General features: G+C 41.9%; 1 protein-coding gene across 2 annotated transcripts in view; it reads right to left on the reverse strand.

The window, feature by feature from the left end:
* The window catches only part of LOC116286987 (polycomb protein EED), a 30,710-nt gene that overhangs the window by 3,100 nt on the left and 1,543 nt on the right, over positions 1-26,067 (reverse strand). The window contains exons 1-11 of one of the 2 annotated variants that reach the window (XM_089037548.1): positions 10,559-11,974; positions 7,805-7,870; positions 6,980-7,080; positions 6,562-6,586; positions 5,553-5,634; positions 4,492-4,583; positions 3,509-3,598; positions 2,929-2,972; positions 2,054-2,159; positions 1,304-1,366; positions 948-985 (exon numbers count right to left, since the gene is read on the reverse strand). In XM_089037548.1, coding sequence (XP_088893674.1) covers positions 948-985; positions 1,304-1,366; positions 2,054-2,159; positions 2,929-2,972; positions 3,509-3,598; positions 4,492-4,583; positions 5,553-5,634; positions 6,562-6,586; positions 6,980-7,080; positions 7,805-7,870; positions 10,559-10,726 — 875 coding nt within the window. In that variant the 5' untranslated portion in view covers positions 10,727-11,974. Of the gene's footprint in view, positions 1-947; positions 986-1,303; positions 1,367-2,053; positions 2,160-2,928; positions 2,973-3,508; positions 3,599-4,491; positions 4,584-5,552; positions 5,635-6,561; positions 6,587-6,979; positions 7,081-7,804; positions 7,871-10,558; positions 11,975-26,067 lie in introns of those variants that run through there. The other variant, XM_089037547.1, reaches the window with a different exon arrangement.

Raw genomic sequence — 26,067 nt, forward strand, 5'->3', positions numbered from 1 at the left:
AGAATGTTCATATTTCCAATGAACCTCCAGCGTTTCAGTTTAACTTTGATAGGAGATTTAAATTAGCCAATCTGCGGTTTTTTAGCCGTGTCTACCAAACCCGTGAAACAGATATTTTACCAATAAACATTAGTACAGTAGACCCTAATTCCATTGTCTTCTTTTGTCTTCTTTTGACAGTGTCTATTTGACTACATGTATTACATGTTGACTAACATTTTTTATTTCACAGGTTAAATGCATTCGATCTATCATAATTATAAGATATATATAGAAGATATTACATGGCTGTGTGACAATACAGATGTTAGCTTTGAGTTTTATGTGATATCTTACATGAGAGTGCAGGTAATGAGTGAGAGATCTCAACACAAGAAGATAAAATATGTATCTCCTAGCAGCCATGTAATATCTTATATTATTAAAGTTTGGATAGTACGAGTGCGCTAATTGGTCGAAAGCTGTTATTTACTAGTGAACGGAGCACAGTGCTGACGCCATCCGCACGTGAAAAATGCTGCTAGATCCTGCGACCGTCTTTCTTTTTGCGTAAATAAATTCCATACCCCCCCCCCCCGCTAGCTAGCTATATAGCTATATAATAAAACGAATAATTAAAAACAGCTTTTCCGTGCTCCATTCAGTAATAAAGCAATTGGGAAACGCTGAAGCACTCAAGAAGTACTCGCCTACGGTTCGTGCTTCTCCTTACACTTCTTACGCCACTTCCTGTGTGCTTTATTACTGAATGGAGCACCGAAAAAGCTCTTTTTTTGTTTGTTAATTAAATGTACTCTTACAATAAACAGAATGGAAAAGAAGTGGAGGCCATTTTTTATGTAACAATGGAGAGGGAGGAGTCAGATATCTGGTATGGGTAATCAAGCAAATCCCACCACCCCTCCCTCCCCTCCCAAATAAAAAATGAACAGTCCCTAGCCACAAACCTGTGAAGAACTTCAACACCATGATCACTGTTGCCTGTCTGTTGATAAAACAACATTTATAAAACATCATTATCAGCTTTGTTTGTACATTTGCAGTTACTACTAACAGTGTTTTCATGAGACTAGAAAGAACTTAAGAGAGGACCGACACATCTTACTCGTCCACTTTGCTTTCTCAAAGAATCTCATCACTGAAGTGAGTCTGTAAGCAATAGTAGGGAGGACTCAAAATCGTTTTCATGAAAGCAGAAAGTAGTAGTGCCAGAAAATATCCACACCCCAATCAAGAGGGAAATGGAAATTCTGGAGGGGAAAAAGTAAACCTCTTATTAATATAATATTATAATAAAAGTCACCTTTTGTAAGATATCTTCTAATTTTCCATCTGGCTTCCAGCAAACAATACAATTTTCACATGACTACAACATATTTAAAAAGACCAGTTTATATATTAGTGAACCAATTCGAAGTCAAACCAATTCTGTATTCCTATGAACAAGGCTGCAAATAATGTTATTTTATAACATTATATTTTATATATATTTAATATTATTATATCATTCTATAATTAGTTAGATGCTAGTGAGCATCTCTTGCCTACCAACAAAATAATGTTTTGCTACAAAATTAAAATTTTTAAACGTACAGTACTTCCCCAAGCTTCAGGTTTACAATTTTTAACATTGTCTTTCTAGCTATTGGTGATTTTTTTTCAAATTAGTCCTGTGAGTTTTGGAGACCTTTGGAATTGCCCTATTTCACTATGATGTCACTGCTTGTTTATGTGGGGGATAGAATCGCCAAATCCAATAGAAAATTCAACAAAATTTGCTTCTAGCAAGCAAGTTTAATCTAAAATGGCATGGTTTTCAGATATAATGTGTTAATATGTACTAAAAAATATTCTGAGCATTTGCTGGCTATTCTACTTCTCTTCGTGGATTGATACGGGTTTTAGAACAATTTTCAGTGAATTTGCATTGATTTGACCCCCTCCAATGATCATGATCCTTAAATTGCGTTTAAGCAATAGATTGTTTTGATGTGACGTCATAGTGAAATAGGGCAATTTGGTGATAAAAGCTCATTGAGCTTGTATTGATTACCTTTGAAAGTACTAGGTCTCCTAGCCATCGGACACAATCTACGTAATTCCTGTGAATGTCTCGTGTGGTGAAGTTTGGGTAATGTTCATGAATTGTCTTGAATTGTCTGTTTTAGAGTTATAAAAATAACGAGTTATCATATTAATATTTTTAATTAAAAATAGAGTTATATAATAACAGTTTCAAACCAAAAATAAGCCCACCAACTCCAGCTTATTTAGTTCTTAATATTCATTATACTATACATGAACAAAAATCGACAACCGGTGTTTGGGCAAAACAGGGCAATTTGATACTGTATATATTTTGGACACAATACAACTGCCATCCTAAGGGAGGGTGGATAGGGTAAAAACGAGCATGACTAGTCTAACCTAAAGCAAGGTGAAACTAATGTATGATCTGGTAACCTAATATTTAATTGGTGACCTACCGTTCCACTCTAATTAAACTATATATTAAAAATAGGCCAACAAAAAGGGAAGTTTGGCAAACACGAGTCCAGGGCGTATTTTCATAGGTTTATGGTATATACGTATTCAGTGACAGATTAGCAATGACACATAATGATGTATGAAGCATCATCTGTTCAGTAAGGCTATTCAATCTCATTTTTCTCCTCAGAACTTACAGAGCTTTCAATATTTTTTGGAGTAAGTGGTTATTCCCAAATATTAGGGGGCAATAAATGGAATTTTAGACCCCTTTTTTATTAATTATGTGTACTATTAAGTTGAAAATAGCCGGCAGTTTAGGCAGAACTATCCGGCGATCAATCGCCGGTTGCCGCCTTCTACTGAAAGCTCTGAACTTATACAGGATAGAGAATCATTTTGGCAATCAAATAACTATTAAATGAGTCTTTAACTACTTACTTTTTACTAGTGCTTGCATCAAAGGTGTAAGAGTTTTTACAAGCCTGTTGAAAGACATTTAATAAAATTAAAAATAATGGACATTTTCAAAATCATATTTACCAAATGTGTGGTTAAATTATTTCCTAGTACATCTTACGATTATCAACATTAGGGTTTACAATTTCAAAACTTGAATTATCTCTTACACCAAAAACACTTCTTATCAACCTCTTGCAGAAAATAAAAATCATAACTTTTGGTCTTTGGAAATTGCATTTCCGAGGGTCTTAATTTCGAAATTTTATTGGGGTGTGCAGTATGCTGAACCCACTTGTCTCCTGCCCTTAAGTTACTGCCCTGTGATTGCGCAGATTAAATTAGGTTTATGTAGATAAAATGTTATCAGTTTTAGTTTTTTTTATTTGCGTAAAAGGTCAAAACTAGTCACCCCCTCACCCCCCCTGGATCCTCCCCCATTTCATTCAACTTGTCATTGTTATCTACATATATTGTAACTGACAAGTTTGGCAAGTACAGTATTCATTTTGTATTTACAGTACTAAGGCATCCTTTGAGTTTATCATCTGTGTGAACAAACCTCTTTAAGTCTATCTGTTTCCAAGTTCCAGATTTTTAATGAGTGATCCATTCCACATGAAATAAGTTTTGTTCCAAGCACATCAAAATCCTGTAAAACAATTAGTTTTAGTATTTTCTATGCACTTCATATTGCAGCTTATCCACTATCCTATTTCATTGAATATCCATTAACTGTCCTGGCTGATGACATAATGAGCATTATTTAAGGAAGAATAAGTTATGCAATATGTCATTTGGTGTGAACCAGCATGGAGAAAGGAGACACACCCACCCTCGTACCCTTTCTGTTTACTTATTGGCTTATCACCACAAGCTTGCCTGTCAGGGGAGATTCTCCATACCTAAATGCTAACGTACAAAAACCTTATAATCTTCCAGAACCATTTTAAAGTAGTGTCAAGATTGCCGTCATTCAAGATAATTAAATTCTGGTTTACACACCCCAAATTCCAATTCCAGAGAAATGTAAAGAATGGCAGGTGAATGAATGGCTTGTTGCAGGTAAAGGACTGCTAAGTATTTATCAGGGACGGAGGATTGTGACTTGGACTTGGTGAAAGAAGGGGGGTCATTAAAAAGAGAACTTTGTATCCATATTCACGGGGGAGGGGGGGGGGGGGGGGGAGGGACTCCAGGGTAAGGGTATCAGGTATGCTGTTGTATCTGTTGGGGTAAAAATCAGCGGTTTGGTATCTTGTTATCTCTTAGGGTATAACTGTGCCCTTATAAAAAGACTTTTGGTATCTTTCAGGGGTATTTTTTGAAATGTTTGATAGGCATAAGAACCATACTTTTACCCCAGTATTCATGTGTCTTCTCATTCACAACCATTAAACAAAGAAATGATACTCTTGGAAATGACAAATGGTCTGATATGGGAAAATATTATGCACCAACAACATATAAGGCCTATTAAAAATGGTGCAAATGAGACTATGACCATGTCTTTTCCTCCAGGAAAACTCTTTATCAGTGACTTACTACACTTAATACTTCATCTCTGTGACCATCAACACCTCCAAACACTGCCACTAACACATCTGTTTTGATGTTCCACAGCCTTAGCCCATGGTCTAAAAATAAAATATACTTAGTATTATTTATGATATAGAGTGCACGAACTAAACCTGTGAATAATATTTAGTACTAATTAGTAGTAATTCATACAGAATCCTTTGTTTCCTATTGTTTGATTATCACTATTTAGTGCTAAAAATTAGTATTTGTTTCACAGGTTTCGTGCTAAATTGTCACTCTATCTTGATCAACATCCAAGCTGCAATACAGGGTTAGATTTTTTGAACACACTCCTAGCTTAAATTGCAGGACATACAATAAACATGTTGACTGTTACCCACCAGCAAAAAAATCAACAAAGGTTGGTGAAGGTTTTGTTGCATGTTGCTTACCAAGTGTGAATTGTTTTATATTCATAATCATGTATTAAATAATGTCAGCACATAACGAATTATGCCAGGAAAATGTGAAGTTTAGGAAAATATCACATTGTTGTGACCTTTTGCTTATTGCATTCACAGCTCCAATTCAACATGCACCAAAACCTCTACCGACCTTATTTTCGAAATAGATGTATATTGTGTAATTCCAGAAATTATCCATACTTCCCCCAAGGAGGACCAATGCCCTGGAAATTTCAATTTTCTTCCATACAAATACAAACTCTGTAGTTTTGTTCTTTCTCTGACCCCCCTACCCCTATACCCCTCAAAATGTGAAATTCCTCTGTGGGAGGGGGGGGGGGGTATTGATAATGAATTTTCTGGAACTACTGTACACATTCCATAACAAAGGTAGCAAAATAAACACCCAACTGTCTTCTGGTTACAGATAATAAATATTTCTTAACAATGTTGAAAGCTATTTTAATGCAAATTGTGTTGGCAAGCTATTATTTGAAAATTATTAACTCCTTCAACTTTCTGTTCAAAAATTCTTGGCCTCTAAAAGCAACTAAACCATAGTGAATAGTGAATGCATACTGTAGAAGGAGTGATACCTATCTAACTTAAAGGTAAACATACCTTTACTGCCAGAAAGCAAGAGATGTGGATCAAGAGGATGAAGTTTGAGATCATTGATTGCTCCACCATGACCAATATAATGCTGTAACATGATTGAATAGTATATTCAGATTAGTTACCAGAGTGTTATGTGTAGTTCCAGAAATTATTCATATCCCGCACAGGAGAAATTTTTTTCAGACCCCCCTACTTACCCCCGGATTTCCAATTTTCTTCCATACAAATTCTGTAATTTGGTTCTTACCCTACCCCTTAGAAATTCCAAATTCTTTGGTGGGGACGGGGGGAGAGGGGTGTAGAGGTATTGATAATTTCTGGAACTACATATTACATGCATACAAACTTTATTTATACACGGTAAAATTATCAGTTGAAGTATTAACATTAAATCAAAGAGAAAATAAGTTAAAAAGTGTTTTACATAATTGGCGTGTGTGAATCCGATACCTTAAACATTTTATTGATCTCCCTTTTAAAACAATTGAGAGAGTCAATATTTCTAATATTTTAACTAAACAATACAGTGCTGAAAAGGTAGCAACTTCAGAGTACCCAGCAAATCAAAGGCAGTTGTTGCAACTATTTATAAAATATGAGACATAAATAACAGAAGTCATTGTCAGGGCTTAAAATAATGCTTGTCAGTTTGATCAGTAATGTTGAGACAGAAACAAGGTACATGTATGACTGAGCTAAAACTAATTTGGCCATTGACAATGACAGGCTAATGCATGAACAGAACAGCCATTATATAAAGCCTTGGCTGTTGTCATTTAGTATTTGCATATGATTTACAGCTGGGTAACTAAATTACTAAATAAAAGACCACCTTTGCAATTCAAGGGAAAACAAAAGAAAAAACACCCAAACATTCAACTGAAAATGTGTGAATTTTGTTTTCACAATTTGTTATAATGATTATTATTATTGAAATAACCAGACAATGAAGGAAATTATATTTAAGACTGAAAACTCTTGAAAGTATTATCAATGCTAACAACATACTTACCTTAATGCACTTCATACTAATTGGACTGCAAAAGAAAAGAATATAAAATAAATTGTAGAAAATGGAATGATTCCATGGTTACAAACTAATTACATAACTTCTAACATTTTCATATCATGTGGGAATCCAAAGGTAGGCATAGTAGTAGTGCACTACTCGCGCCTCTTACCTTGGGTCTCAGGTTCGATCCCTGGACTCGGCATCACATGTGAACAGTAGGGTTGATTAATCGTTTGATTTGAAAGTTTTTTCCAGGTTTCCTCCATCCACAAATTGAAAGCTAACATGCTTTTTTCCAGATTCGACCATTGAGAGGATCTTTGTACTACATACGTTTACCATCTCGATCAGCGCTTAGCATTAAAACTGTGGCAATATTAATATTATAATGTTATATGTTTTTATCCTAGCATGTTACCTTATAAACCGTATTACAGCCTTGGCACCAGCTACTGCTATAAGAGGTTCTCCAGTGTTAGGGTTGCAAGTCCAGGCACAAGAATAAAAACTTTCTTCTGGCTTAGCTGATGTAAGGAAATTACATAAAACAAAGGAGAAAATTTGCATCTAAACTAAGACAACACTATGCCAGAATATCCAAATACTCCAGTTTTGAATTCCAAATTACCGCTGTGTTCCTTGACTAAAGACTCATTTGCACAGCGTTAGCATCATATCAGTGTTTAAATATTCACAAATACCAACAGAAAAGTAAAGAATGCACAACTTCAACAATACAAACATTTTGAAACTCAATGGACCTTGACTGGAACACGTTAATATTCCGCACAAACTCAAGGTTAACCCTGTGCAAATGAGTCTGTAATCAAGAATTCGAAAAGGGTCTATTAGTGATATACAGTACATGTGGAAAATACATAGAATAACCAACAAAATTCGTATCTAAACTAAGACAACTGCACAACTGAAGTGTCATGAAGCCTGTCAAAATTGATCAGTGAAAAATAAAAACATGACCTTCATTGCAATAAAAATGTAAAACTAAATATTAATTTTTATTTAGTCACTGTTATCAAGCGTTTAATAGCAACGTTATATTTTTCAATTTTCTTTTGGTTGCCTGGAAATCCATAATTTGAAGCGGAAAAGAAACAATTCAGTTTTGTAAATTTTCTCAATTCTGATTGGCTAATACTTTTCCATGGACCAGCTAGAATTCCTATTCCTTTTGAGTTAACATGAAATAGTATAACACACAATAGACATGATTTCAAAAGGATACATCAGCATCAACATATGCCTGAATGAGTTTTATTGCTCCTTTTTCTTCACATTGATAGATGGTTAGCTGAAAAATAAATACTGATCTTGTAAGTGATTAGCACAGTTTCCTTACTCACTTTATTCGACTGTAAAGCGCTGGGGTTTTATATAACCTGCCACTCTTTTTCTTGAGTAGTATAGGGAATGGGGGTTCCAGCGCAATCTCAACACGGGCAAGACCCGTGTCAAAAATCCACCTACGGAAACAACCCACTCCAAGTGTGGTTGGGGGCAACAGCGCAAATATGTTAGTCTATATATGGAGTGCGAAGATTGTAAGAGAACTTTTAAGAAAGAAGCGGATTTGAAAAAGCATTTGAAAATGAAGACGAAGTGTATGAGCAGTTATGATTGTGGATGTGGTAAGAAGTTTGAGACTAAGGTTAAATTGTTTTGGCATTGTCAGGACTGTGAGTACGACTACGACGACTTAAAAAGTGCTTGGTATTAGGTATAAAATATTTCCTATTATATAGATGGAATCCCAAAGCAACTTCAGCACGGTGTCAATACCCGGTAACGGTGAGATTGACGTTAGACAGTTTTGGCGTCAGTCAGAAAGGAAGGTTAAAAGGACTCTCCGAAAAGGTATAGAAGAATTAGGAGCCCTGAAAGCGAGCATAATGGTAGAAGTAAGTTTATCAAAAGACGAGGTAATGACGACAGCAATGTTGCGATCAAAGTCGTTAGTGATATTAGAATCCACGAATCTGGATAGGTCACTCAGTGAAGCCTTAGAAGCAATAATGGAATCGCTGTCTAACTACACGAAAGAAGGATCGGGTTGGACAGTAGAGGAGGTTGAAGGAATAGAGATAAGTATGGCCAGGTACGTACCCATACGAGGGGGGAGTTACGTACCGCTACCAACGTGGGTAGAAAGGAAGAAGGCTATTGTAAACGTGAAGAATGAAGACAATCGATGCTTTATGTGGGCAATCAGGTCTGCACTGTATCCAGCAGAGAAGGATCCCTGTAGGACAAGTAAGTATCCCACAGATGATTTAGAGTGGGATGGTGTGGAATTTCCCATGCAGTTGATAGACATCCCCATATTTGAGGAAATAAACGATCTAGCAATTAACGTTTACGGAGTCAGAGAGCAGACGATAGTACCGTTAGTTCTGTCAAAAAGTAAAGGAGAGCGCGTACATTTATTCTACCACGGCGGACACTACTCATGGGTTAAACACATTAGCAGACTATTCTACAGACATACTAAGCACAAAGGCAAAAAGTACTTCTGTGACTGCTGCTTGCTGTCATTTACATCCTTAAATGCCCTAAAGAAACACGATGAGATCTGCCGCGGAGTCGAAGAAGTGGCGCAACGGATCCAGATGCCCACCAACAAAGAGCTTTCATACGCAGACCATCAAAAGCAGATGCAAGTGCCTTACGTGATATATGCAGACTTCGAAGCGTTGATAACTAAGGAAGAGCAGAAACGTGGCGCCACGAATAAGGTAGGATTACACGAGATCTGCTCCTTTGGTTACATAGTAGTCAGATCAGACGGTAAAGCAAACCCTCCTGTGATTTACCGAGGTAAGAACGCAGCTAATGAGTTTCTAGAAGCATTGCGAGAAGAGGAGGGAGAGATTAGAGAACAATTAAGATGTCCAAAGAAGATGGAATTTACCAAAGAGAACCAGGAGGCTTTTAACAAGGCAAAAAAAATGCCACATTTGCCAACATACGCTTCTTCAGTTTGGAAGACGAGCCAAGAAAGCGTGGGATGAAGATGGAAAGTATCTAGGAGAAGCTCATTTTAAATGCGGGAAGTATGCTAAGAAAGGTGAGAAGCCGGGAAAGCCCTCCACGCACTGCATTCACTGCCACAAAGCATTTGTTGAGGATTTCTATGTGGATAAGGTTAGGGATCACTGCCACATCACGGGTAAATACAGAGGAGCGGCTCATTGGAAATGCAATATAAACTTCAAAGTAAATCCAGACATGGAGATTCCGGTGTTCTTTCACAACCTCCGCGGTTACGACTCCCATTTGCTACTACAAGGAACAGACGGCTCCGACGTCAAATGCATACCCAACAACAAAGAGCGCTACATGTCCGTAACTGTGGGTAAGCTAAAGTTCTTAGATTCGCAGCAGTTTATGGCGGACTCCTTAGCAAACCTCGTAAAGTATAACACCAACTTTCCCATTTCCAGTCAATACGGCGCGGAAAGGAAAGGAGTCTACCCATACGAATACATGGACTCCTGGGATCGATTCAAAGAACCCCTACCACCCAAAGATCGCTTCTACAGCACCCTAAACGAGTCCGGTATAAAGGATGAGGAGTACCAGCATGCGTTAGACGTGTGGGAAAAGTACTCCTGTGAGAACATGGGTGACTACCACGACATCTACCTAAGGTCTGACGTAGTGCTGCTCGCAGATGTTTTCCAAAGCTTCAGAAAGATGGCTATGGAATATTACGGATTGGATCCCGCTAATTTCTACACGGCTCCTGGGCTCAGCTGGAGTGCTTTGTTAAAGAAGACAAATGCGCAGTTGGATCTCCTAACGGAGTACGACATGTATCGGTTTATGGAAGACGGTATTCGTGGCGGCGTATGCGGACCCAGCCGACGTTACGCCCGCGCAAACAACCCCTTAGTAGAGCACGACCCAGAGAAACCAACCACATACATTTACTACCTGGATGCGAATAACCTTTATGGTTGGGCAATGTCACAGTACCTACCTGTGAGAGACTTCGAATGGGATCCAGTGAAGCCGATAGACTTCTACATGCAGGTAGGAAAGGAGGAAGACAAGGGTTACGTCTTAGAAGTGGATCTGGAGTACCCAGAGCGCCTGCACGACGAACACAATGAGTTCCCCTTAGCACCAGAAGCGATAGAGATACCATTTAAGCAGCTAAGTCCGCTGCAAAAGCAAATGTGCCCTGGTTACAAACCGTACAGGAAACTAACTATGAACCTGATGGATAAGAAGAAGTATGTGGTACATTACCGCAACCTGCAGTTCTACGTGCGACACGGAATGCGCGTAGAGAAGATCCACAGAGTCCTAAAATTCACGCAGGAACCCTGGATGCGCCCCTACATTGACTTTAACACGCAAAAGCGTACCGCAGCGAAAAATGACTTCGAGAAAAACCTCTTCAAACTGATGAACAACAGCGTGTTCGGAAAGACAATGGAGAACATCCGCAAGCGCGTAAGCGTAAAAATAGTCAGCACCAAAGAGGAAGCAGAAGCATACGTGTCACAGCCAGGCTTCGTTAGATACGTAGAAATGCTGAACTTCTACGTGATTCACATGAAAAGGGCAAACCTCTTACTAAACAAGCCCGTTTACACAGGCTTTACGGTGCTGGATCTATCGAAGCTGCTTATGTACGAGTTCTACTACGATAAGCTTAAGCCAAAGTACGGAGACCGCTGTCGCCTCCTGTACACAGACACCGACTCCCTAATTCTAGAAGTGCAAACGGAAGACGTTTACAAAGACTGCCTCCCCGACATAGACGAGTACGACACCAGCGGTTACCCGAAGGAGCACTTCCTTTACTCTGCGAAGAATAAGAAGGTAATTGGGAAGATGAAAGACGAAATGTTAGGAAAACCCATCGTGGAATACGTGGGTCTGAAACCAAAGATGTACAGCGTGCTAAAGTTAGACGGCGTAGAAAAGAAAGCTAAAGGCGTAAAAAAATACGTGGTTAAGAAGGACATTACGCACGAGTCCTACTTAAAGGTCCTGCGTACGCGTAAGGAACAGCGACATAAAATGAACAGCCTGCGCAGCTACGGACATCAAATACACAACGTTACGCAGGAGAAGGTGTCACTGTCTGCATTTGACGGTAAGCGATGGATGTGTGATGACGGAGTGCATACGATAGCATTCGGACATCACACGATAAGCAGTTCTTCTTTGACGAACCCACGCGTGGGACCATCATGAAGATAATACAAGATGGGCTGGCCCTTCTTAGCTATCGCACTTCGGATCTGGTAAGTTTCCAAAGACCAATTAGGATCCGTAGCTCTTTTGGATCCTCCTTCTAATTCACCCGGCTCATAGAGATATCGAACCGTGACATTACCTAATTTCTTTTCATGGGGGAAGACCGCCCTCGAACTTCTGATGAAGGACTTGTGTTCCACGTGTTTCTTTTTTATGGCATCCCTGGGTTTCATTCCCGTAGCCCTGGCCGCCTCGTTGTTCGAAGCTGCGACGACCTGGGGGAGCCTCTGAGTCCATTCCCTATTGCGTTTGGAGGGATCTTCCAGCTCTTTCCAATACTGGTATCCAAAGAGACGCTCGGCCAGGGTCTTATTGAATCTTTCGACAATGCTTTGACCCCTGTGGTACTCTGCTTTAGCTCTTCTAATTTTAGTGTCGTGGTCTTTCAGGGTCTTAGTAACCACGCCCATGAACTCCGTTCCCGCATCCACTTGCAGCAGCGTAGGCCATTTCAAGACGCGCTTATAAATCCTACCTAGGGCTTCTGCGACTTCCCCAGAATCCTTGCTGGTTATGGGTTCGGCGTCCTTATATCTGCTTGCGATGTCAACTACGGTCAAAGCGTACCTATAGGTCTTTTTTCTTACCTTGTCGTGCGGCAAGAAAAGCAAATCCGCCTGATGAACTTCATTGGGGGCATTTACGGTAAAGCTGGGCCTGGGAATGTACTTAGGCACGGGAAGATAAACCTGCCAGAGGGTTTGTTTTCTTAGCCAGTTCTTAGCCGTTTCTTCTGATACCCTGGCCGCGGTCGCGAGTTTCTTGATAGCTGACGCTCCTCTCCAATAGCCTTCCGGCCCATAGTAAATCCTTTTAAGTTTGTCCTCTACGCGGCCCATTATATGAATAGAATCGCGCTTCGCTTGATTCAAGCGAAGGATAGAACAAGATTGATCTTACGTCCGTTAAAATCCACCGTCTTTCCGTCCACTTTAATGGTGATGTTTATGCTTTCTACCAAATTAGACAAGTCATATTCCAAAGAAATGGGGGTGTATTCTACTGGGTCAAATGGATTACCTTGGGGCAGAAACTTGGACATAAGAGAAGACTTTTCTCCATTGTTGTAACTATGGACCAAGTCGCAATAGACTTCATAAGAGGATGCGACTTTCCATTTCACATCATATGTACTACCGCTATTTATCGTGGTACTAGTAAGGCCCAGGAGTTCTACCAATGAACTGTCCTTTAGATTGGCGCTTCCACTATTTTTCTTGAATGTCATTTCATGGGGTAATCCTGTGGTAAGAGTATATCCATGCTTTGCTAGCTCCTTAGCCAGTGTTATGGGGGTGTAATGGGAATCTGGTATTTTTGGTTTGGTACCGGAAGTTCCGATGACAAAGCCATTAATTAAATTATACCAAGAATTGTACAAAGAGCAACTAACCAACCGAACCTTACAGGCTTTGATGGGAGGATTCAAATAAGTAGTAAAGTTATTCTTGTCGCTTTCCAAAAAGACGATCATATATTACAGGGGATAAGTCCCCTTCGTTAGAGCAGATACGCCAAAGCTACGCCTCCCGCCAGCCCTGCGACTCCTACGAAGACCAACTCACTATCTTTTTGTTTCTTAGAAGGCTGGTAGTAATTCTTGAACTGAGGCTTTCTTAACCTAAAGTCGGGGTGTGCTTGCGCATAAAGTTTGAAGGCGTAGTCTGTGTTTTCGAAGTTCTTATCCGCCTGCATCTTGTCTTGGTAGTTCTTGTCCAACCAATCCCTGTAAGCTTGTCTTTTTTCATTCCAAGCTGCAACGTCCCTTTGATATTTCTCCAGCGCTAAGTCGTGTCTCTTTCTTTCGGCGGCACCGCTTTTGTCGCCTCTAACTAATCTATCCAAATATTGACCACCATAATTAGCCCCTGTAAATGCTAAAGCTGCAATGACTCCACCTGCGACTAAGCTAACCATTATACATTAGGCAGGTACTTTTCCTTCCGTAGGTAATCCTTTAGCATGATAGCCCCGCCTACGGCAGCGGTCATCTTAGCAAAGTTAGCGAAGCTCTTGCTTGGGTCTTCAGTAAAGTCTTCTTTGAGCACTTTCTTACCTACCCAACCAATACCCGCAACAATAGAAGTAATGATAGCTGCTTCTTCAACAGTTTTCAACAACGCGGTCGACATTATATTACAAAGCAAGAAGGAAAATCTAGGTCGCCACGGTACGTGGTGATAAATCTACTCCATTTCAGGGATCTTACTTTTTCTAACCTCCACAGGTGCGTGATACGTTGGTGGTTCTACCTTTTTCGTTGCCCGCCATTGTAAGTAAAGGCTGCCTGCTGCTATAGCGACTCCTAACGCGCCAATGACGTACCCAGGATTAATGAAGGATTCCTCTTCCTCCACCTTTTCTTCTTTCTTTGCTTTGTTCTTCCTGTTCATCTCCGCGAGCTTCTTACCGGCAGCAACTCTGCCTGGAGATTTAGCCTTGGTGATTCGTTGCTCCTCTACTTGAGGGGTTTCCTCCGCCTTCGATTCAGCTTCACTCATTTATATCTAAGGACTTGAAGGAATTGATAAGTACTTAACTAGGTACTTGAGGCGACCTGGGTAATTCCCGCGAATGACTTGACTAAGTACTTGATAAGTCACTTGCAGGTACTTGACTAGGTACCTCAGCAAGTGCCGCCTGGAAGACCTTTTCGACTTCTCTGTCCTTCTTGAAGTCCTTCCAAGATGTTCCGAAGGAACCTAGTACCTCCTTCAAGTCGACGTGCTGAGCCACGTGCAAAGCCGCAGAGGCGACTGCCATTAACTTACCGCACTTCAAAGACAACCAGCCGCAGGTTATCTTAAGTTCTTGGGATATGACATAGTCATCTCTTATGTCCTTCTGTAGTTGCTCCACGTCGTCTATGGGCAGTGCAAGTCCAAGCAATTTAGTGGCAAGTCGGATAGCGGAGTCTGCTACGGCGTCCGTGGTCTTACTTGCGAGGGCAGCCTCGTACCTCTTATGGAACTTCTTAACCTCCTCTTCTGACAACTTATTAACCTGCTCATGGGTAAGTTCCTTGCCTATCATTTCTTTGCACTTCCCCGAAGACACAAGGATGTTGAGTTGTTCCTTAAGGTTACTTTCATCTAACTGTGTGGGGACTTCATCTAAGAGCTGCTCAATCTCCATATATGTTAACGTCATACGGAAACCTCAAAGAGAAGATCATCTTGGAATGTTGGTGCGTTTTTAAATGCCGCATGTATTCGTGTAACTGTTCCTTGGATATCTCACCGCCGTAGTCGCTTAAGATGGTTTCCAGGTCAGACTTACTTGGAGTATAAAATACTACGAGAGAGCCTATGTTTTCCCTAAAGGGCTTAGAGACACTGGTAAGCTGCTGGGAAAGCAACCAAACGCTGATATTGTCGTGTCTACCGCTGAAGGCGAGCTTCACTAATTCAGAGGTGCGCTTTTTTACGTCGTCCCCACAGGCAATGTCATCCAGTATGAGTAAGGTTTGCGTACTCGCTCGTCGAGCCTCGCGAGACGAGAATTGCTTGTGCCAGAACTTCAAATGGCTGGATAACTCGTTAGGGTCTAAAATATCTACGAAGAAGTCGTCGTCTTTCACTCCTATGCCTTCCCAGGTGCGGTTATTCACGTAGGTGGGACAAAGCAGCACTATGTAGTCAAAGCGGTATCTAAAGGGTCCTAATAGCTGCTCCACGATGAACTGGGTCTTTCCGCAGCCGGTGGGTCCTACTATCAGAGCGTTACAAGGCATGTGATCTGGGTTCATATATAGATGGAACCAGTGGAAGCAGTAAGAAGGATTACCGCCGACGCAAAGGATAAAAGAGACACCATAGAAATGCAAAGGGAAGAGATAGACCGGTTAAAAGAGCGCGTACAGGAATTGTACGATGAAATGTGTGGTCTGAAGCGCGCGGAACGGTTTGGCGCGCTTTTGACAATGGCGACGTGGGCTAAGGAGTCCATTAAGGACTTCATTCGATATCCCCCATAGATATATGGACTGCATTACGTGCGAACTACCTGCTGACTGCATAATCCCTCCCAAAACACCGATACCCAAACCGTGTAAAAAATACACCTGCCGTCACTGTAATAAGGTATTCTCTGAAGAAGACTTCGTTGGACATTGGTGTCCCGCGGATACTAAAGCACAAAGGACTTTAGACGACGCTCGAGAAGAGTAAGAGGTCGCAAAGAAGATCTTACTAAGCCCCGGCAAGAGGAATTAGCATAGGTCTTTCTTTTTTATTGTTATTTTGTTAAATGCTGCAAAGAGGTCTCAAGTAAGGACCTATTTTTTATTGTTATTTTGTTAAATCATCGTAATCGAAGAATGGTTAACATGATTATCTTTTTGCTGGTTTCAACGATGAGAAAGAATGATACCTCATCTTTTAATGGGGGCTTAACAAAATAACAAGAAATAATAGACCCTATCCTAAAACCCTCTTACGGGGCTTAACAAAATAACAAGAAATAATAGACCCTATCCTAAAACCCTCTTACGGGGCTTAACAAAATAACAAGAAATAATAGACCCTATCCTAAAACCCTCTTACGGGGCTTAACAAAATAACAATAAAAAATAAGGTATATATAATGAAGTGCGTGCAATGTGATAGAGCTTTTAGTAGCAAGCAGCGACTGCAATACCATCTTTCCAAGAAAGTCTGTCAGAAGACCATCAGCACTGTTTGCGGTGACTGCGGTAAGGAACTGTCCACAGTACAGGCCCTACGATATCACCGCGAGCATAGAGTCTGCCTTAAAGGTCATTGCCGCCGATGCGATGAACCCCTCTTCGAAGAAAACTGGCATAAGTACCGCTGCCGTCGCTATGACCTCACAGATGTGGTCTGCGAGACCCACGGCGATTTAGCAGGGCGATGTTGCCCCCTTGAAACCAGCCGGGCGCTCACGCGACGTAAGAAGGAAATAGACCAAGATTTCGTATGCTTTGACGACTACGAAGGAGTAAAATGGGAGAACCGAGAACACTGGGACGGCATCTGCGATAAATGTGGCTGTCAACGCAGCGGTCAACATATTTGGTGTTGCCTGTACGACGGACCACGTCCTTTAGACCATTACCTGGCGATACGAAAGGCTTGGAAAAATGAGAAAGATATATGATTCCTCAAATCGCAGCGTTCATAGGGGGAGCCTTGATTACCGTATCCGCTTACCAGATAACAGAAAAAATGAGATCCGCCGTAGCAGACCAATACCTAGAAGCCCACGAGGATGACTTCTAATCACACAATGGATTAGCTTCCGGGCGACGTTCGATGTCAAACTTCCATCGGCCGTTAACCTTACCATAGGTACGCAGGTGTGTATATTCTTCACCTTGCAGTACGTACCGTACGCAGTCGGGAGCCCATAAACTGTACTCTTGGCTGCCGTCTAAGAGGACCAACCTTAAACGGTTAATGTCCTCGAAGACGACGTAATTTTTTATTTCGTATGAAATGCCATGTAGCAAGTCGCGCCAGTGAGTTTGTTCAAGAATCATTATATCTATGAAATATCTTTTGGTGCGTTCGTAAGTTCTCATGCGATTTGAAAGCCTTAACACACCAAGGGCAAGGTATGCGAATGCCGTCGACGTAACGGTCGATTTCCCTACAGATCAGATCGTAATCGTTGCTTACCATCGTTAAGTATCCATTCATTTCATATTGCGCCAATACCGCTTTTTGTTTGTCGGACAATACGCCGTTACCCTTTGGCGTCTTCAGTTCCAGACAGAACCCATTGTATTTCTTATGGGAGTTAAGGATTAGGATGTCGGGTTGACCTGCCTGGTAGCCCTTTTGCCAGCACTTTATCCTTTTGCTGCTGGTATCTTGCAATTCCCCGAGTCCAGGTGCTAATATCAGCGTAGGGTAAAACCGGCGTATCTTATCGATGACCTTCTTCTGTAAGTCGAACTCAGTCTCGATTTTGATGATCAACTTATTTGGACTATCCAACGAGTATTTCCCCTTCTTCCTTAATGTAGGTAGAACGTCTTCAAAGACCCAATCTTGGAACGACTCTGCCGTTGGCAGTTTGGAGCTGAATATCAATTGATACAAACCAGCCTCCGTCACGTACAGGGATTGCGGGTGTAAACCAGAAGGGAGGCGATTCACCTCCAACTCGTTAAGTCTCTTCTTATGCTTGTCCCGCACGTGGACTTTAATAGCATCTTTGGTGTCTGCATAACCTAATGCCTTTGCTACCTCCTTTGCTTTAAAGTACAGCTCATCGCCTTGCACTATGCATTGCAGTTTAGTTTCATTGTTTTCGAATACGCGGAGCATATTATACGTAAGGGATATTTTTTATCCTTTCGCGAGCCTAGTAGGCAACGCTCTTTAGCTGATTCATTTCTACACTCAGTTGCGCGTCTGAGACTACGAAGATATACGCGTTGATCTTAGTAGTGTCGCTGGCATCTTTGGTGCGCTTGATCTCCAACGTAATGCCGTCCTGGGTATTTACCAGCCGCAATCCCTGTCCATGTAGGTCTTCGTCGTTCGTCGTGCGCATGTCGATCCACAGCGCGTACTTATCCTTAAAGAATTTCTTTGGGTCAATTTGGTCGCCAAACTTACGTGCGACTTCCCGGTACATATCCGCGGGCTTTATCCCTTGTGAGTAAACCTTATTAGGCACTCCGTTGATGCTAACACCTACGTTGGTAATGTTAGGATTAAAGAACGCCTCGGAGTCACGCAATCCTGCCGTGTATGTCTTTGCGAACAGCAACATTATCCCTGTAAGGCTGCGCCTGGGAAGGTTAATGCTTTGGTTGATGACCTCTTCGACGTTATTTGTAAAGCTGAACGTCTTGTACATCACGACGTGATCGTAAAGGAAAGCCTTCCCGGAGCTGTATTCCATACCGGCGCTACGTGCTAAGTCTTCGCTGTATACCGTTTCATACTGCAGCTCTAAGTTAGTAACGGAGTATGGGTGGACGGCTGAGGAACTTACGTCCTTTCCCTGTAGGATGTTCGTAGTGTCTGCTAGGGTTACTTCGAACTGTAGTTCGCTTAGCTGCCTTGGGTAGTATGCACCGTGGTTCGTAATAACTTCGAAATCTAATGGAACGACATATTTAGTGCCATAAGCCGTCTTTATTTCGTCTTCTCCTGAGGCGCTGTCGGTTGCGCTTCTTACCTTGCGTATGGCTTCGCTGGCGATTCCCTGCTCTATCCTTTGCGCGCGGTCAAAGGCTGTCAACCATAAGTCTTTGTACGTGGTGTACAGATCGTACCTGTTTAAGTCCAGCAAGGATTCCCCGGCGAACTTTACGCGCATCTTTGAGACGATGTTCCTGCCTGCGTTATTGACGACGTAACGCGCGTCTACAGTGCTTGGTTGTATTGCTAGGTCAAACCTTAGCGCCAGGGTGCCAGGAACTAAGACTAGGTTATCCGTTAGGCGGGGCACGCCTACGTACAGGGTTTCCCCTGGCTTAGCGCTGCTGGGGGTAAAGGTGACACGGTGAAAGGTGCGTTCCGCCTTTAGTCCGCCAACCTGCTTAGGTAATACGTTGGGATTTAACTTTGAGCTTATCATATATAATGGAAGTAGAAGGAACAGACTTCGATCCCCTTACCGAAGAAGGTCAAGTCGACATTAATGACGACGAATTCGACGCATGGACCCAAGGCGCGGAAACCGACCCCCTGATATACGACGCAGCCTTAAGAGACAAGTTTGGTAGTAGGTGGAGGAGGGTCAAGGCCACATTAAATCGTATGTTCACACGAAAAAATCCATACAAACCCGTTCCAGAATTTTTGCAAATGGATTACGTAGTAGGTCCAGGCGGCGACATTCCTGAAGCCCCCAGCGCTGCATGGCTTAGTAGGGTTCAGGAACAAATGAATGAATCCATGGAAGAAACCCCGGACGATTTTGATAGGATCAAGGAAGAATTCCCAAACTGGGATCCAAACAAAGCCCAAGTAATGTTTGACGCGGATAACGAATGGGGCAGGGAAGTCATAGTAGCAAGGTTAAATAGGTCTAATGCTCATCCATACGTCATCAGGGACATAAATGGTAAATACTACGCAGATAAAAATATTCCTTCAACCCTTAGAAAGGCATTAGGAGAGCCCAACTTACCCGAAAGAATGAGAGAAAATAGTGAGAATATTGACGAAGCCGTCGAAAGAGTTAAGACTATAATGCAGCGGCAACAAAAAGGTCTTGAGGTGATAAGGGAAGTAGAAGAGCTAAAGCAAGCGATGGAGGAAAGGGAAGCAGATTACATGCGGCAAAACCGACTACTCCTTGATGCTCGAAAGAGAGAACTCGACGATAAAAACCAAAGAATAACAGAAATGAGAGAACGAGAAGGAAATGCCTTACGTGAAAGAGATCAAGCCCAAAAGGCTTTCGAGCTCGCCCTGCAAGACCTAGACATGAGCAAGGAAGAAGCTAAAAACTTGCATATCACCATAACCGGCTCTTTGGAGGAACGGCGGCAGTTGGTTGCCGAAATCAACACCATGGAAGAGCAACTTCGGCAAAGAGATCAGGCCATCGAAGACCTGGAGGGGCAAATAGAGCGGCAGCAGGAAATAATTAATGACCAAACTCGTCCCGAAGAGGAAAGGGAGGCAGCACAAAGGGAATTAGAAGCCCTTCAGGAAAGAGTCGCGGAATTACAGGCGCAAAAGGAAAACCTGGAAAAGGAGCTGGGGCTTACCACCAAGGAAAAGGTAAAAAGAGCTCTGGTGAAGTATGGTATTCCGCTGGCATTTGCGGTCGCTATTAGCACCGTAGTAGGAGTTATCCTATCCGCGCTTAAGGCTACAGGCGCGGGCGTAAAGAAATTAGGCAATGGGCTGACGGACTTGGGAAAAAAGATGGCAGCCGGCTTGCCTGGGCTGCTGGGTTCGGTTGTTTCCTTTGCACTTAGGGCCGGCGGTGAACTGTTGAAGTTCGTGGGGAATAACATTTGGATCCTCGTAGTAGCTATTGGAGTGGTACTCCTGAAGAAGATGAGGGGTTGATCTTATCCTTGTGTATTACTGGTGGCTTATCGTCGTCAGGCATCCGAGGCGTCCTCGACTGGGGATAAGTAAAGATAGTATTCGCACCGCCTTGATAATGCGGAACTAGTGGTATGGCGGTCATGATAGAAATGGGCTTATGATTCCAAACAGCATCCGGCAAGCCACTATTTTTCGTTATGGCATTAAATACGACAAAGCCTTTACTATTGGGAACCCCCTGGAACTTATCGCTGGGGCGAACTTGAAGCTTTGCATATTGACAATTGACTATCATATGAAAAGTTACCGGCTGTTGATTTTCCTTACTAACGCCGCGTGCGGCCTCATACGTAAAGTGTGACGAGTGCCTGTTATTTTTTTCCACCCTATATGGAAATAGCGGAGTGTCGTTTTCATCAACAATTCTAAACCCAAGATTACAACTATTGCGCAGATGAATGTTGGGGGTGCATATGAGCAATCCTAAACCACCAACCTTTACCCAAATCTCGGTATCAAACCACTCATCCCCTTGGTAACGAATCTCTCCTAAATAGTAATGAAAGCCTTCTTCCTTTACGTGCGGGTTCATATATTCCAGCAAATAAATTTGCTCCTAGAGACTTATTACCGTAAGAGTGCTAATGGTTGCGTGATTATAGGCTGTACCCCTTTGATTTTCTATGCTATTTACCGTAACCTTTCCCGTATCGTCCACTCTTATCTGCAGCTTTACCTTCCCATGGCAATCGGCGGCCATATGGAAAGTCCAAACCGATAGATTTTCGGCGCTGGCTGGGTTGGGCTCTACGGAGAAATGCGTAGGCTCCCTGTTGTTTGTCTTCACGCGCATGGGTTGTAGTACGCCGTTGTCATCGCAAAATCTAAAACCAATGTTGGTGTGACTTACTGCCCCAAGGCAAATACTACAAAGGATCAACTTCTTTCCTGAGTAGTTCAAATTCACGGACATGCCCGTGACATCAACCCAAGATGCTTGGGTGTATTTTTTCTCGCCTGTGTAAGTCGTATAGACACAATCTACTCCAGCTACGTAGGGGTTGTTCATCGCCATATATAATAACTCAGACCAACACCCGCGGCGGCTAAGCCGGCTTTTAGCAGGTTATGGTCATATTCCTCGGTAACCTTCTTTACTGGTTTCTTTGGTGGCTTTTCTACATGCGCCTTCTTCGATGGTTTTTCTACGTGCTCCTTCTTTGGCTTCTCCACGAAATGGGGAATGTTCCTAAGAGTGTCAGAGTTCACGTCATTCGCCCCAAACTTCATATCCTTAGTAGCTCGTTGAAGTTTGTTGTTGTAACCCACGACGGAATCGGCGTTAATAACCAAATTACTTGGCATTAGCCAACAACCAGGTGACAAAGCGTAATCCAGTCGCACTTTAGACTGCTGCACTGCAAGTTGATATCTCTGCACCGACTTAGAGATCTCATTCTCGATAACAGCGCTTTCGAAGAGGACAAGGAATACTTGTTGCGTTTCCTGTGACGCACCGGAGGCATCTACGATGGGGCTGCGAGTGCTAACCTGGGCCCCTAGAATGCAGTAAACAAAGGCTTCGATGCTTCGATTAATCCTTGCTAGGTTTTTCAGTCCAATGCCCTTTGCGGCAAAGAAAGGCGCCCAAGGATACTTTTCTTTGCTTTCTATGTAGTAAATTAAATTACCCTTCGTTCCGCTGCCTCCTAAGTCCAAGAATTCGTAAGAGCTAGGATACCCCATGCCCGGCGTTTCTATGCTGGCACCAACATACGAAGCATAGGTGTAAGTCTCTCCTAAACCATGGGCGGTACCCTCTTTGTTACGAAAATCGGGGTTGGTAAGCTTAAACTCATTCCTTCATCGCTCCCATGCGACTTTGTCATATTTGTTATCCTTCGGCTTAAAGATAGTGTCACTAGGAAGCGGTGCTCCTAACTCAAATAATATCCTACGAATAGTAAAAGCAACATGAAATCGCAGGAAAGGAATATGGAACATGTCCGCGGCTATACCGCATCCTTTAGTAGCAGCCCAGACAGCAAAGTTTAACTGCTGCGGCCAATACCGCATGTTGGGACCTGATAACCATTCTCTGGATTCTTTCCCTGAGGTATGTTTCATGGCAGTTTCTCTAAAGATGTCTCTGACTTTTATTTTGAAAGTCGTAGGGCCCACGGGGATTTCTAAGGAGGTAACCATCTTAGCAAAGTCATTTGCGCCGCCTTTGTTATCGTAAAATGGGTAATCCTCCGTTGCCGGTAATAAATTCTCTGGAAAATTAGGTTGCCTTTCTTTATGCTCGGGTTTTGGGTTCTTTGGCTCCAAGTCCGCATTGCTGTACATTCTGGAGCCTTCATAGTAAATACCATCGGGTCTTCTTTCGAACTTACTGGGGTCTGCATGTGGAAACATCTTCCTAAATGCTCTCCAATTCCAGTAATCCCGGTTGTCGTGATGTGGCTGCTCCTCAATATCATTCCCAAAAGCGTCGTACATTAGTATATATAATGGATGTTATACCATCAGCGCCTCAGTTGTACCCAGATGTTTCAAACTACCATACTACCACTAAGGACACAGGTCCTAACGAATTAAACGCTGAAAACTTTCGTCTGAATAAAGCGAACTTAATCCTGGCTTACTTGGAAGGGCAGACAAAACACTATGAAAAAGTTAGAAAAAAGTACGTCAGAGCCCGGAGTACGCTACATAAGATTTCGATAACTTCAGGGTCCATATCTGTTGTGTTAACGGGCTCCGGCGTTGCTACTTCGCTTACTGGACCGGGAATAATCGTTGGAGTTCCTTTGGCTAGCGTCGGCGCCGTCTGCGGTATTATTTCGGCTGTTACAACAGGCGTTATGAAACAGTTGTCAAGCAAAATATCAAAACACGACACGACAATAGCTCTGTCAAGGGCTAAAGTAAATACGATCACTGACCTTGTCTCAAAGGCTTTGCGTGACAGAAAGATAGACGACGTAGAATTCTCGCTTATCTTAGCCGAAGAGGAAAAGTACGAGAAATTAAAGACTGACATAAGGAATAAAAAAACAGTCGTAAGAGATCTTTCCGAGGAATCTCGCAAAAAGATCTATCAAGAAGCGAAAGAAGAGCTTCAAAGAAAGCTTGCTCAGTAAACATCTGCTTCGAAAAGAGCGTGACGGGATTCTATTTACATATCGAACGTCAGTCTAGAAATTATGCAGATTAAATATAATAATTTTCACATACATAAGCGTCCAGATGTGTCTGGCGTTCGCTCGTGATCGTGGGACTTTGGAGCTGGGGAGGCCTAAAGTCCCGAGTTCGAGCCTCGCTGTAGACGCATTTGGACCGGTTGCTGTGAGTGAAAAAAAAAGCCTCCCCACACTCACAGCAACCGTGGGGGGAGGGGTAGAAAGTGCGATTCAACCCCGCGATGGGGGGTTTCGTGAGGAAAAGTTGGAAAAGTCAGGGGGTGTCTCGGGACGCTGTCCGGAGTTCACCCTCTGGTGGGTCGTAAGAAAGATATATGTGTACGTACTAGAGGGCCTCTGGCGCGGGATGAAATAAGCCCCGTAAGCCCAAAATGCAAAAAACCCCACTGGGGATAGCTTGGTGTTCTGCGCGATGCATTCCCCAGTGGGGTTTCTGGCAAAATAAACGCCAGTTTTGCATTTTTATTTTCTCGGAATCCATCCTAACAGGGGGTGGTTGGGGTCTATTTTGTAAAATATTTCGTAAATTACATCAGGATAATAAGGAATATCCTTATCCAGCCGACAAAACATCCACTCGGCTCTGCTCATATCAGAAACCTCGGGAATAGACTTACCGGTAATTTCAGACAAAAGATAGGGAATAGCTTTGTAATATTTCCCTAGTTTTAATTTTTTCAGCGTTTTCCGTAGACTTTGCGGGGTTGGCTCTTCTAAATGGTCTATGATTTTCTTCTTTACTTTGTTGTCTAAATATACCGGTCGATAACCTTGGATATGACTCATCCAGTCCCTAAAGTATTTTATTCTCTTATAAGGTGTTTTCTTACGACCTCCATTGGCGTAATATTGCTCTTTGGTAGCATTTGGTACGGCATTACGAATATTCTTACCACACTCGTAACACTGTGCTGACGTGTCGTCTTCTATTTGCATTTTCTTACCACAACAAATATACTTATTTGGTTTAGTAGGTACAAACTTGGGTTTCAAGCACTTTACACAGAAATCATAAACAAACTCTTTACATTCTTCGCACTCCATATATAGACTAACATATTTGCGCTGTTGCCCCCAACCACACTTGGAGTGGGTTGTTTCCGTAGGTGGATTTTTGACACGGGTCTTGCCCGTGTTGAGATTGCGCTGGAACCCCCATTCCCTATACTACTTTCTTGTGTATATAAGTGTCTTAACAACAAAGACAACATTATTTTATTGGCTGTGTATAATCAAATTGAAATTGGAGTTTATAACCAATAAAATATAATAAAATATATTAACAAATGACATCCTTATTCATGTTTCGTTCTTACATTTCTCTCATCATTTTACATCTTAAATTTTTCTCCCCCACTTTTTATGATGCTTCACAGTTCTTAAATTTTAAATGCTTGAAACATCATTCAGTAAAACACTGATTACATGTATGCCATTGAAGTCTCAACTCCAATGTGGACTGATACGTACATGTACAGTATATGTACTGTAAGCCCCACCAAACAAAAGTTCCTGGTCATATTTCAATCTGAGTTTAGTGAAAGGAACTTTTTAAAAGAAATCATTAAAATTACTATTAATTTGTTGACTGGTAAAGAGATCATTAAAGCATTACATTAAAATTTTTGCACAACAGGCATTTTTTTAGAGTATGTAAGTATTAGCCATGCACTGGTTCAAGTCCACATTGCAGTGCATTGTGGGATTGTTGTAGAAGACATCTTTTCAATATGCCATCCTATTTTGTTCCCAAAAACAGCCCCACAATGCACTGCAGGATTGTCAATAGAATTTTTGGTAGGCGGTTATGAAATTGAAATAGGCGGTAAACCATAAATCACTGGAGCATGCAATTGAGGCACACTTGTCACCAGTCTCACTCTTTTCACAAAAATTCAAGATGGCAGACAATATTAAATTTTGTTGTAGTTTCGATTGCGTTGCAGTTTTCGCAGTACAGCAACAAAGATTAGGTTAAAATTTATTTTATTCACACATTTTGCTAGTTTAAAGAACTTTAATCA

Source organism: Actinia tenebrosa, unplaced genomic scaffold (assembly GCF_029948245.1).
Source record: "Actinia tenebrosa isolate PJP-AT-01 unplaced genomic scaffold, QUT_ActTen_1.0 PGA_scaffold5__44_contigs__length_20552954, whole genome shotgun sequence".
Classification (NCBI taxonomy): Eukaryota; Metazoa; Cnidaria; class Anthozoa; order Actiniaria; family Actiniidae; genus Actinia; species Actinia tenebrosa.